We start from the raw sequence: 13,964 nt of genomic DNA, 5'->3' as shown, positions 1-13,964 counted from the left end.
TTTTTTAAAAATCACTTTAAAAAAAAGGTGTTGTGTCGTTTCGGCTACTCCTTGCATCCCTCCTACACAAACGTCAAAAACAGACAATGACACAATGTCCGAGATTCTTTGGTACAAACGAGATCGGTCAAAGACTACAATTAACGATTAAAGGAAAAGCCACGTCACAGACAGACCTCAATTTAAATATAATTAACAACACCGTAACCACCTCCCTCGTAGTCTCCCTTAAACTAGTATTTCTACTGCAGGCGGTGTCATCAGCAAACACAAATCATACCTACTCCACTTCTCCAAAGCTAGCCAGCCTGCTTTTTTCATCTGTAAAAACATGGCGTGTGTACTCAACTCAGCTCTGTCCTTGAATTTATCCAACTTTAAAAGGAAACGAGTTGGAACTCAGTATCTTGTCTCTCCGCTTTCTCTTTCTCTCTCAAGTGAGTCGGCTTAACTCCCTGCGTCACTCAGCTAAATATTTCTAAAACCAAACGACTATTCAACTTCAACCTGGCCTTTCTTTCTTTCTGTTATTATGGTGTTTTGCAGGGCGGAGAGTTACGATAGGAGCGGCAAAGACCGATGCAAATGAAGGTTTTTTCCTCTTTTTTTGACATTTTATGGTTTAATCTAAGCTCGTGGACTTTGTGTTTCTTTTTTAAAAGATGAATCTTAAAAAATGGTGTCAAGTTTGCGTGTAAAAATTGCAGCAAAACCTCAGGCACCAGATAAGGCGCCGGATAGTGGTGGCGGTTCCAGCTTTAACCAGCTTCTTGGCATTAGAGGAGCTGCTAAAGAAACTGTCAGAACTCAATGCCCTTATTTATTTATATTCATCAAGCTTCAAATCAACTTATGATATTCATTTTTTAAAATAGTGCTTAATTTGCTACTCTATTCTTTTGTGTATATAATCTGATTTGATAGTCAGACAGATTGTTTAATATATCTCAGATGGTAATAAACGGATGAGATTGATTGACTGATGTTTCTAGTGTTAATATTTCTACTAATTTTAGTTACAATCTCCTGAAAGTTGACCCTAAAGAGTCAAAATTGAGACTCGGCAAGTACAGAAGGTTTATAAATTTGAATAAATGTGCCCTTGAAGAATTCATAGTGATGAAAAGACATCCTAGTAAATTGTTGCAATAAGGAAGGTCATAAGCTCGTCTCGGAAGATTTTGTGGTCCATGCCTAGATTTTGGGATTTTTGCTGGCTTCCGATTGTAAATTGTTTTTGTGATTTTGCATGTTGTCGTGCGAGGGAAGAGTGAAGAGAAGGATTACAGGGTTTTGCAAATGGTAGAGTTGATTGTGTAAATTTTGTGCTGCAGAATAAATGGAAGATTCGTCTTCAGCTAACAAAACCTGTTACTTGGCCTCCGTTGGTTTTGGGAGTAGTTTGTGGAGCTGCTGCTTCAGGTACTCTCTTTAAGAGTGACATATTTTGGCCTTCCATTGGTATGTGGATGACCAGATTGTAGACGCTACAAGTAGGCTATCCCCTTAATTTTATTGCCGTTTTAAAGCTTTCCCTTTTCCATGTGAGATAATCCCAAATTATGCATGAACTCACTTCTGATGCATTTTGCTTAAATGGCAGGAAACTTTGATTGGACCTTGGAGGATGTTGCCAAATCAATTGTGTGCATGCTTATGTCTGGACCACTTCTTACTGGCTATACGCAGGTACCCTTTCACGCATGTGGAGTAGGTCCTCTGGGGTTTAACTATATAAATATATGAATTCAAATCTCAAAGGTTTTCTTACATTTCACTTCCACAGACGATTAACGATTATTATGACCGAGAGATTGATGCAATTAATGAACCTTATCGTCCAATTCCATCAGGGGTAATTTCCGAGAATGAGGTCTGTAATATAACTATCTTTGTTTATTTAATTATTGTGTAAAAAGGAATAGTGGATAACACTTCTAAAGTATTGTCGTGCAACTCTCTGTAGGTTATCACCCAAATCTGGATTCTGCTTCTAGGAGGCCTTGGCTTGGCTGGTTTACTGGATGTTTGGGTAAGCAATTCAAATGTTGAATCAGCCTGTGTTTGCTGTGGATGACATTATTCTAGTTCTTGAATTCTTATTCTTTAATAGGCAGGGCATGACATCCCTATAGTATTTTGCCTTGCTTTGGGTGGATCCTTGATTTCGTACATATACTCCGCTCCCCCTTTGAAGGTAGAGTTTTCATTCCACTCTTTCATGAAGCCAAACAATAGAACATCGTTATTGCTGTTGCAATTAACTCTTAACTTGGTTTATAATATTGTTGTAGCTAAAACAAAATGGATGGATCGGAAACTTTGCTCTGGGAGCAAGCTATATCAGTTTGCCATGGTGAGTAACCCTCCCTGTGTCGTTCTTCATAAAATGGATGCTGACATTCATATACTATTTAGTGATTGTTGACCCGCCTTTCAATTAATCATCTAGCATTCAACCCCAGATGATACGAAAGCTAACTTTATTACTTCATTCGTAGCTATACGAGAGCAATTATGTAACTATTTACAAATTCATTCCAAAACACTTTATTTCATAAATCAGTTTATAAAACATGCTTGCAAAAATTTTATACCGTTCATTCACAAACATTACATATAATCAAATCAATTTGAACACAGCAAGTGTTTGATCTTCTTTTAAAGAATAATACATGTAGAAGAGGAAAAATACACAATTAAGAAAAATATTTATTTTGTTTTTAAATAATAGAATCCGTAAAGATTTACTTACCTCCCTTGCTTAAATAATGAAAGTCCAAAATCTTAGATTAAACAACCTATTCACAAGCATATAATCCGTTAAAGTTTCTTAAACTATTAATAACCATAGTTTGTCAATTGCACAATGCCTAATAAATTAACCATAAATCTTTCAAGAAAATTCAAAATTTCACTCTGCTTTTTGGATTGTAAACTAGTCTCAATTACTTTTCTATGCATATATAATTCACCTAGTAATTTTTTTTATAGAATTTATAATATGCCCTAAAATCATTTATGGGCGCTGCTGCCAGATAACCTACGTATTTTTATTATTTTCACCATAACTATCTCTATAAAAATCAGATTAATACACTGTTTGTTTTTTTAGAAACTAGACAGAATATGCTTTTTGTACATGTAAAATTTGGGTCAAAAACTATATCTATTTTGGGTCGAGTAGAAATCTTTTTTAAACACTTAAAACTGATAACTTCTCATGTTTATATATAATTGTTAACCTAATACTTTCAAACCATTAAACACTTTTAATCCATCTTACAATGTTTTAGAATTTATTATATCAATCTATCAATTAAATCATGAAACCATAAAATTTAACAAAACCTAAATCAAAATTAACTTCAAAGCTAAACCCATTCCACATCCTTATTAACAAATATATTTTCTTTAAATCAATTCTTTAACATCTTCAAATTCTTTATGACCATCAATCAAACTTAAGAATATATACATCAAATTTTTATCAATCTCAACAAATTCAAAAACATATTAACAATAAAAATAATGTGTATCAAATTATGATCTTACCTTAAAAACCCAATTTCTTCATCACCCATGATCCATTTATTCCCTCTCTTCTTTTCCTTCTTCATTTCTTTCGTTTTGTCTCTCTCGTGTTTTCTGGTTCCTTTATGTTTTTTTTTTTGGGACTATATATATTTATTTAATTTTGTTAAATGTCCCATTTGCCTCTCAATCAGAAATGACCACAATTATTCATATAAAGGCAACATTGTCTTTTCAACCCGACATTTTCATGATATTACAGAAACTAAAAGAAAAAAGTTCAGACGACTATATACTGGTTCAAATTGTCCACATGATGCCCATGAAGAGGCCAAGAGCCTAGGACACATTTTGTGGCTTATGAGTTATTGGCCTAAAGATCTTTTGTGCTAACACAAATTGAATCGATGGAAAATGCTTTAGAACCAACCCTTCATTCCTGTGATCATTCAAATCTTTATTCATCATAAAGCACCTAGAAAGTGATAAATTGGGTGGTTATATATTGCTTGTTATTTATAAATGTGTTTAAGAGAACCTGTGTGCTCATGGTTTTGTTGCACTCATGTATCTCACCAGTTTTCAGTTGAAACTATATGTCACCCGCGTGTATTTCCCAATGTTATTGAAAGTAAAGACTCTGTTATGAACCATGACAGTAAGAAAGCTTTGACTTCAATTAGTCTCTTGTTCATAGGTGGGCTGGTCAAGCTTTGTTTGGGACCCTCACACCTGACATAATTGTCCTAACACTCTTGTACAGCATAGCTGGGGTACAGTTGACTGAAGTGACTTAATATCTGATTAATCTGTCCTGTCTGGCCATTGCTAATTCACAGTTGTTCAATATCTTCAGCTAGGTATTGCTATTGTAAATGATTTTAAAAGTATTGAAGGAGATAGGCTACTTGGACTCCAGGTTAATGCACTCTCACACATATGCTTGTAATGCATAGCTCTTGCTTTCCATAAATAGAATTGTCTCTTACCATTGTCTGTCTTTGTTTCAACCTTTCATATTGCGATGCAATTTGAGCAGTCACTACCAGTAGCTTTTGGTGCTGAAACTGCTAAATGGATTTGTGTTGGTGCTATCGACGTAACTCAGATATCCGTGGCTGGTATGTTGCTTTTTACACTTTCATTTACCTTATTTCGCCTGTATTGCTGGTGTTCTTCTAGACTACAAAAAATATTTTTGTGATAATTAATGTAACTGGTTTTGCTTCAAGTTTGGGAGATGATCCACTATGGATTAAACATAATAAAAGCCTTGGGGTCTCTACTAGACGGCACATCTTCTTTCCCAGTGAAGTTAAAAATGATAATTGAATGGTTGTTTTTGTACAAAATAAAGCTGTAGGAATCACGAACCATAAAGCTGTAGGAATGTCTGTATAGTTATTGAGGGACGAGGGATTTTGGTGAAACAAAATGTATGATTCCCCCCCACCCAATTTAACCATGTATGTGCTGTGTGGTTTTGGTGGAAACAGGGTTGTTTTTTATGCATTTGAAATATATCTTGGTGAAAGTGGTGAAGGTACATCTCATTTCAGGCTGTATTGATTAATGCAGGTTATCTGCTAGGAGCCGGTAAACCGTATTATGCCTTAGCCCTGCTCGGTTTGATAATTCCACAAGTTTTTTTTCAGGTGAAACATGATTCCTAAAGTATAATGAGCTTACAGTTCACAGACATTTTTTGGGGTTACATATTTCTTTCTTAGGTTAGACTAAGGGTGTGGTTTTGATGTCACTTGCAAATGGCATCCAATTGACATGCGTTTAGTTTCGCTCTTGCTGGTTGAATTCCTTGCTTCTTTTATTAATGTCCCTTTTTTTTCCTTCTTCGAAATGGTAGGTGGCATTTCTCAAAAAGAAATAAGAAATGATAGTTTGTTGAGAGAATGAACACTATGCTGATCTTTTCTTGCAAAAATTTGTGCGCTGCAGTTTCAGTACTTCCTGAAGGACCCGGTGAAGTATGATGTTAAATATCAGGTACCATGAATTTCTTACCTTTGTAACTTCTGTTCTTTGAGATTATCCTGTGGTGTGAAGTGGAAATTAACTGCTGCAACCAATTTATCTATATGTTATAGCACAGCATAACTAAGAAAAGATAGACAAATGTTGCTTGCAATTCAATACTAAGATATCTGTCAGGCCTTGAATGGTCCAGTAGTCATATGAAAATCATAACTACCTGGAAAATCTGTAAGCCAGAACTAACAAAAATAGCATGTGGTATATTCTTCAGTAATGTTCTAGAGCTTGTCTTCTTGAACAAATATTCAGCCCACATCGCATCAATCAAGTCCACGTGTAGTTTACCTTCTGGTGCTCGAGGAGTTCACATGCAAGAATAAATGCTTTAGCCAATTATCTTACAAGCACTGGCATTGTATTTCAGGCAAGCGCGCAACCTTTTCTCGTGCTTGGTTTACTGGTGACTGCTTTGGCAACTAGCCATTAATTCCCTTCATGACAAAATCGCCGTCAGCAAGGTGAGCTAGCAAATGCGCCTCATAAGTGCTTCTGCTTGATGTTATCAATCCAGCAGTAATAGATTGCCTTGAAGCGAGGAAGAGTTGACAGGATTGTCTTTCGATGTCAGGATGTCGCAGAACCAGAGTAGGACACGTCAAACTCATGGGCGACTCATGACAAGAAGCTGAAAGCGAGCAGTGCTGATGATGATGATACCAAAATGGTTCAAATGGTTTGCTCCCTTGCAAACCGTGAGGAATGCGTGGCTTGCCGAAGTTAAGGGTTCGAGTGTTTAGCAAATGTTCGCATTAAGTTATTTTGGGCGACTCATGACAAGAAGCTGAAAGCGAGCAGTGCTGATGATGATGATACCAAAATGGTTCAGATGGTTTGCTCCCTTGCAAACCGTGAGGAGTGCGTGGCTTGCCAAAGTTAAGGGTTGGAGTGTTTAGCAAATGTTCGCATTAAGTTATTTCTCCTTGTTCAGAGCTGGACTTAATCAAAAAAAAAAAAGACTGAAAAACTGGTGGGCTGCATGTAAATAAATTGAACGGGTTTCAACTCAATCGATGGAGAAAATAATCTTGAAACATCTCGGTCAGAATTAACTCGAGATTCTAAGCATTGGAACATCTCGGGTAGAATTAACTCGCGAGAAAGTTTCTTCCAAAGATACACCGAATTAAATTGACAATTTTTGCACTTTTCCCCAGAGATATTGCATTGGCTTGTATCTTAAGGATTTATTCGGTATTGTGATTCAAGCTGTGTTTGTCCCGACCATAATTTATACTTAGTTGATTAAGAATCTGAAATTTGATTTAAGGATGGGCTTCACTTAAAAATAACGTCAAACCACAAGATTTGCTAAAGCTAAAAATTATTGCTTCTCGTTACTTTGCTCAGCATTCCAAAGATAAGCCCACCTCGTGCAATGCTCGTTACTATTAATAAAATCATGGCTCGACAAAAATAACCCCATCTACCTGTATCAACAAGTCATGGTTTCAAATCCATATTCATATCCCATCCGTGTTTAAAACATGTTACAATGTCTATACAAACTTTTTTATTTTATTTTCTAGATTAATATTTATATCCGGAATAACTTGCGTATACCATAATTAATTTTATAAATTTAAAAATTAATAATTATGTAACTCAAATAACCCCATCTACTTGTATCAACAAGTCATGGTTTCAAATCCATATCCATATCTCATCCGTGTTTAAAACATGTTACAATGCCTATACAAGCTTTTTTTTTTATTTTTTAGATTAATATTTATATCTGGACTAACTTGTGTATACCATAATTAATTTTATAAATTTATAAATTAATAACTATATAACTGTCTAGTGGTTATTATATAGGTAATCAAGAATTCAAACTTGATACCATAAAGATAACAAACCTCTTAATTTTAAATTTTTATAACTAGTCACCTCTTAGATAGTTGTCTATACAAACTTAATATTTTGATTTAGTGTTATTTTTTTATGTATATATCATATACATATCTTTTTCTTTTTTGTTTGTGTTTTTAGATTATTATCAAAATTTAGTCCATGGTCTGCATATTATTTTGCTATATTTTTTATATGTTAATAATTATATATTTATGTTAGGAGATATATATTCTTTTTATTATTTTATTTTCAACGATAATTTTAATCAAATATTTTTTAATTTTTTTTTTGTAAAAGTGTGATTTCAACCATGATTTTAGACAAACACATATTTTAATCTAACTAACATAAATTAAATTAAAATTCTTTTTTAATTTTTTTTTTCAAATTAAAACTATAAAATCTACTATGATGCTGAAGACACTTAATCCATTGCATAATAACTCGCGACACTTCGAATGCGGGATAGATAAATACAAGTATTATGCCAAGGAAAATTTTAATAGCGATAAACGAAGATGCAGAAGAACGTAGCTATATAAACTTCAGAAGGACGACAAGAGGGTTACACCAGCAGCTTAAAAACCAACAAACCTAATCTCTTACAGGGGAGACCAACAAACACTCCACGCCCAAGGCCCTTGAAAAACTGCATGGGCATGGTGCAGTCACCCTCTCGGTGCTAGTCACTAGTCCTCTCGATTCTTTCAACACTTCTCTCTATCTTTCCTTGAAACAGGAAATGTAATGCATTGGCTTTTTAAAAAATAGGAAATTTTTATTTTCCAAAAAAGGTACGACCTTTACTATCAATAAATGTATATAAAGCAAACTCGCCCAAGGCCCTTGAAAAACTGCATGGGCATGGTGCAGTCACCCTCTCGGTGCTAGTCACTGGTCCTCTCGATTCTTTCAACACTTCTCTCTATCTTTCCTTGAAACAGGAAATGTAATGCATTGGCTTTTTAAAAAATAGGAAATTTTTATTTTCCAAAAAAGCTACGACCTTTACTATCAATAAATGTATATAAAAAAAAATCATCTAGGTAGTGATCAAGTGATAAAAATTTGGAATCAAGGGGTTTGCTTCCTCTTTGGTCTCAGGTTCAAGTCCTTGGTTGCTCATATGATGGTCACTGGAAGCTTACATGGTCGTTAACTTCAGGGCTCGTGGGATTAGTCATGGTGTGCGCAAGTTGGTCCGAACACCTACGTTAATCTAAAAAAAAAAGTATCAAATGAAACTATCTAGGTGGTGGCCAAGTGGTAAAAACTTGAGACCAAGGGGTTTGCTCCCTCCGTGGTCTCAGGTTCGAGTCCTTGGTTGCTCATATGATGGCTATTGGAAGCTTACATGATCATTAACTTCAGGGCCTACATGATCATTACCTTCAGGGCCCGTGGGATTAGTCGTGGTGCGCGCAAGCTAGCCTAGACACCCATGTTAATCTAAAAAAAATAAATGTATCAAATGACCAGCAAGGGTTGTGGCTCAGTGGTTGTTGGGAGCACCCTCTTTCATTCGAACATGGTTCGAGTCCCAGTAGAAGTGGCGTTGGAGGATTCTTCCCTTCAAGTCTCTCTTAGGTCCATCCCTGTAAGGTACGTTTGTCACCCCCGCGGTACCTTACATGCTTTCTGAGCTTGCAGGATGTTCAGTGGGCTTGGGGAATAGTCGAGGTACGTGTAAGCTGACCCAGATACCCCGATTATCAAATAAATAAATAAAATAAATAAATAAATGTATCAAATGCACTGAGGGTCTTCACCTGGCGGTAGAAGGAGCTTGTCTCCTTCCGCTGCTCCTGAATTTGAGTTCTCGTGTGTATACCTGTCATATCCGCGGTATTTTTCATGCTCATTGAGTTTGTAGGGTGTTCAGTGAGTCGTGAGATTAGTTGTGGTGCAAATAAACTAGCCCGGACATCCACGTAAATCAAATAAATAAATAAATGTGTCAATATGATTATAAGAATTATGATTTAACTAATCAAATTTTATATTTGTTTTTTAAAGATCACCAATTCAAGTTTCATAAACTTCATGGTAATTAAAAGCTTACATGGTTATTAACTTCAGAATTCTTGAAATTAGTCAAGATATACACAAGCTAGCACAAATATTTATTTTAATAATAATAAAAATAGTAGTAGTAGTAAATAATGTATCTTCCATGTTTTTTTCATAAAAGAATTATTTAAAAAAAATTATTAACTAATAATTATTTGTTCATTTGAGATAAATAAATCATTAGCTTGCTTGCCTTGAGATGGGAATGCATGCCACTTTCCAACCATTTCCATTGCCAGTGTATAAAATATGAATTTCAATAGTTAGGAAATAATAATCATCTACCAAAATGATACAATGGGCTGGATAAATTGAAATAAAAATTCTTTTGAATTATCATGTTGTAAAATATCATAGCTGTGGCGGGCTTGGTTTACACCTCAATGATGGGCCTAGGATTTGTATCCTTATCACTGGACGCATTATACAAATCACGAGTCATGACTCATAAGAAACAGCAGCCCAAAACCCTATGGGTCATGAATCATGATACTTACCTGGGAGGTCAGGGTCCAGCTCTGAGTGCGAAGCGCGCTATTTTCGGCGTAGATACGTCATGTGATCATTTGCTTCGAGAAACCTGACGAGGACGACTCGACTTCCAAGAAGCCATGTTAGCCTTAAGGCCCCCGACACACTTGTCTCCACTCTCCAGAGTGGATCCATGGTGTTTATGTCCCTACAAACACTACCGAGCATGCGATTTTAAATTATTTTTTAAATAATATATATTAACATAATATATTTTTTATTTAAAATATTAACACATTAAAATAATCTGAAAATATTAAAAATAATTAATTTAAAGTAAAATAAAGATATTTAGTTTTTTTCAAAATTATTTTTAAAATATAAATATAAATAATTTTTTAATAAAAAACTGAAAAATAAATACTCTAACCCTAAGTTATAAAACTCAACCCGGACTAGCAGGTTAACATTGAATCTTGTATGAGTTTTAATTGATCTAATTAAACCTGTATCAAATTTAAATCTTTTTTTTGTTAATAAACTTAAAAAATATCAATTAATTTTTATCTTGTTTATGTTTTTATATTCTATATTTTTATAAAATATTTTTTATCTTTTTTATATGAAATTACTATATATATATAGTTTTCATTCACGTTGAATGTTTTTGAACTTTTAACATAGAATATATACATATATTCATATTAAATATTTTTAAAATGTTTCATGCAGGATACTAGAACTTCCAATATAGTTTTAGTTTTTTTCAAATTAACTCTAATCATAACTAGAAAGTCGACTCACCATAATAGATTTAATAATTATATACTAGACTATTTCATACCCGATCGATATATTAATCTTCATATAATATTCACTTTTTTCATAAGTGAGCCCCACTAAAAAAATATTAAAACATGCCTTATTCAACTCATATAAAATTAGTTTTTTTGTATTTTTTATTTAATATTAAATCATATTTCAAATGATTGACTCTAGGATATATAACACATAGTTTTTTTCTCCTTGATCCTTGTCTCCATGCAAATTAAAGTGGTCCATGGCCATATAAAATGTCAATGAACCGTTATAGAAAGGTTTTCAATATCTATGTTCGTTCTTCTCTCCTTCTACGATATCTAATTATCTCTTTCAATGTTTTGCTTCTAAACTTTGGAAATAAACACCCAGAGCAGTCTTTAAAGAATTATTTCTTTTACGTATGCTGACTTGAAACCCAAAAGGTCGCATAAACTCTAAGCCCCACAGAAGACTTGTTTTATGGGTATTTTTTATTTTCAAATCCAATGATATGTTATTAACGTGCCAATCTAGTTATTAGTTTTAGAAAGGGCTTAATCCTCTAAGTAAACTTCATCAAGTTTAATCAAAATTATTATATTTTTTTATTAGATTTATATATTATTATTATTATTATTGATAAATAAAAATGGGTAGTTAATGACTTTCATTTTATTTTATGGTAATGTAATTGTATTCATTTCAATTCCAATAAAAGAATATTCTAGTGGTTTAATTTAGATTTTTGAGTAAAAATTAAACATAGCTCTGAGAAATTCCTCATTAAAATGACTTTAAATAATTTCACTCTGCCAAAAAATAAAAAATAATTATTTGTAGAAAATCTATGAGAAAAATAAATAAAGAGTAAAATAAAGATATTTAGTTTTTTTCAAATCTTTTTTAAATATAAAAACAAATAATTTTTTAATAAAAAACTAAAATATAAATATCTGCATCCTAAATTTTAAATATAAAACTCAATCCGAACTAGGTTAACATTGAATCTTAGATGGGTTTTAACCGACGTAACTAAACTTCTATTAAATCTAAATTATTTTTTTTTGTTAACAAACTTAAAAAATATTAATTAATTTTTATCTTGTTTATTTTTTTATATCCCATATCTTCATAAAATATTTCTTATCTTTTTTATATGAAATTACTATATATATAGTTTTCATTCACCTTGAATGTTTTTTATCTTTTTCACGTAGAATATATACATGTATGCATATTAAATATTTTTAAAATTTTTCATGCAGGATGCTAGAACTTCTAATATAGTTTTAGTTTTTTTCAAATTAACTCTAATCATAACTAGAAAGTCGACTCACCATAATAGATTTAATAATTATATACTAGACTATTTCATACCCGATCGATATATTAATCTTCATATAATATGCACTCTTTTCATAAGTGAGCCCCACTGAAAAATATTAAAACATGCCTTGTTCGACTCATATAAAATTATTTGTTTTGTATTTTTTATTTAATATTAAACCATCACCCATCATGGAATATTATTTAAAATGATTGACTCTAGGATATATAACACATAGTTTTTTTCTCCTTGATCCTTGTCTCCATGCAAATTAAAGTGGTCCATGGCCATATAAAATGTCAATGAACCGTTATAGAAAGGTTTTCAATATCTATGTTCGTTCTTCTCTCCTTCTACGATATCTAATTATCTCTTTCAATGTTTTGCTTCTAAACTTTGGAAATAAACACCCAGAGCAGTCTTTAAAGAATTATTTCTTTTACGTATGCTGACTTGAAACCCAAAAGGTCGCATAAACTCTAAGCCCCACAGAAGACTTGTTTTATGGGTATTTTTTATTTTCAAATCCAATGATATGTTATTAACGTGCCAATCTAGTTATTAGTTTTAGAAAGGGCTTAATCCTCTAAGTAAACTTCATCAAGTTTAATCAAAATTATCATATTTTTTTATTAGATTGATATATTATTATTATTAAATAAAAATTGGTAGTTAATGACTTTCATTTTATTTTATGGTAATGTAATTGTATTCATTTCAATTCCAATAAAAGAATATTCTAGTGGTTTAATTTAGATTTTTGAGTAAAAATTAAACATAGCTCTGAGAAATTCCTCATTAAAATGACTTTAAATAATTTCACTTTACCAAAAAATAAAAAATAATTATTTGTAGAAAATCCATGAGAAAAATAAATAAAGAAAAACAAAAAAAAAGACAAGGCCCAGGGGCCCCGGGCATGAGAACCTGGCCCTTTACTAATTAAAAGAAATCAAGCAGGGCGATGCACCGTCCTTGCCCCTCAAAACTTTATTCCCCTTTCTTTTCACTGAAAAACCTTAGAAAAATCATCTAAACAAAGTGCGTATATCATTTTCAATCTTGAAATACAATCTAATTAGTTTAAAAACTTTTAAAAAAATCAAACCAAAATCCAAACGTTAATCATTTGCACTACAAGTTGAATAAAAAAAATAATACCACAAAGCACTTTTTAGTATTATTATTAAATCTAACCTAACAAATAAATTTTATAATTTTATAATTTAATTTTTTATCTAGCTTTGATTTTAAATTAAATACATATAATAATTATTTTAAAGTAACTTAATCAATTTAATGGGTATAAAAATAACTTTGATAACCAATAATAATATGGTTTGGTTTAATAAAAATAATTCAATAACACATATTTTTTTAAATAATAATAAATTAGATTAATCTTGTTTTATGGCTTCACCAGTTAAATTTACAATTTAAATTATGAACTTTATTAAATTTAATATTTTTTTAAATTATTTAACTTAATTATATAATAACATAAATATAATTTTATAAAAAACAAAATGGGTAATAAAATTAAATATTAATTAAATAAGATGATGTCTGTTTAAAACTGCAATAACTTTGTAAAATTTAAACTAAAATAAATTATAAAATTTAATTTAAAATAAATTAAATATTAAGTGATAAATAACAACCTCTTTCACTGTTTATATAATCAAATAAACGATTTTACTTTAAGTCTTTTAATATTTTTAGCAATAATCGTGAGAAGCACTTTTAATTTGATAAGACGTGTTTGTAAGAATCAATGAAAAAATATTTTGTTTATATTTTTATTTTTATATGTTATTTTTTAAAATCATTTATAATATTAAGATTGTGATAGTGACCT

At 31.8% G+C, this 13,964-nt stretch overlaps 1 protein-coding gene across 3 annotated transcripts; it reads left to right on the top strand.

Annotated features, from left to right (window-relative positions):
• The first annotated feature begins 239 nt into the window (after positions 1-239).
• On the top strand, positions 240-6,200 carry LOC105111157 (chlorophyll synthase, chloroplastic). 3 transcript variants are annotated; one of them, XM_011006438.1, is made up of 16 exons: positions 240-437; positions 547-591; positions 708-799; positions 1,335-1,422; positions 1,604-1,689; positions 1,787-1,873; positions 1,967-2,032; positions 2,114-2,197; positions 2,295-2,356; positions 4,232-4,307; positions 4,391-4,453; positions 4,574-4,655; positions 5,113-5,189; positions 5,491-5,538; positions 5,951-6,044; positions 6,155-6,200. In XM_011006438.1, the coding sequence occupies exons 1-15, from the start codon at positions 332-334 to the stop codon at positions 6,011-6,013; spliced, it is 1,125 nt and encodes a 374-aa protein (XP_011004740.1). In that variant the 5' UTR covers positions 240-331; the 3' UTR covers positions 6,014-6,044; positions 6,155-6,200. The 3 variants fall into 3 exon arrangements, with proteins under 3 accessions (XP_011004740.1, XP_011004739.1, XP_011004741.1); XM_011006437.1 differs by having other exon boundaries at positions 5,951-6,191; XM_011006439.1 differs by lacking the exons at positions 240-437; positions 547-591; positions 708-799 and adding an exon at positions 862-1,226 and having other exon boundaries at positions 5,951-6,191.
• The last annotated feature ends 7,764 nt before the right edge of the window (positions 6,201-13,964 follow it).

The sequence above is a fragment of the Populus euphratica genome, unplaced genomic scaffold (assembly GCF_000495115.2).
Source record: "Populus euphratica unplaced genomic scaffold, PopEup_1.0 scaffold281.1, whole genome shotgun sequence".
NCBI classification, from domain to species: Eukaryota; Viridiplantae; Streptophyta; class Magnoliopsida; order Malpighiales; family Salicaceae; genus Populus; species Populus euphratica.
Note: the sequence above shows the minus strand (reverse complement) of the source record. Positions and strands in the feature narration are given on the sequence as shown.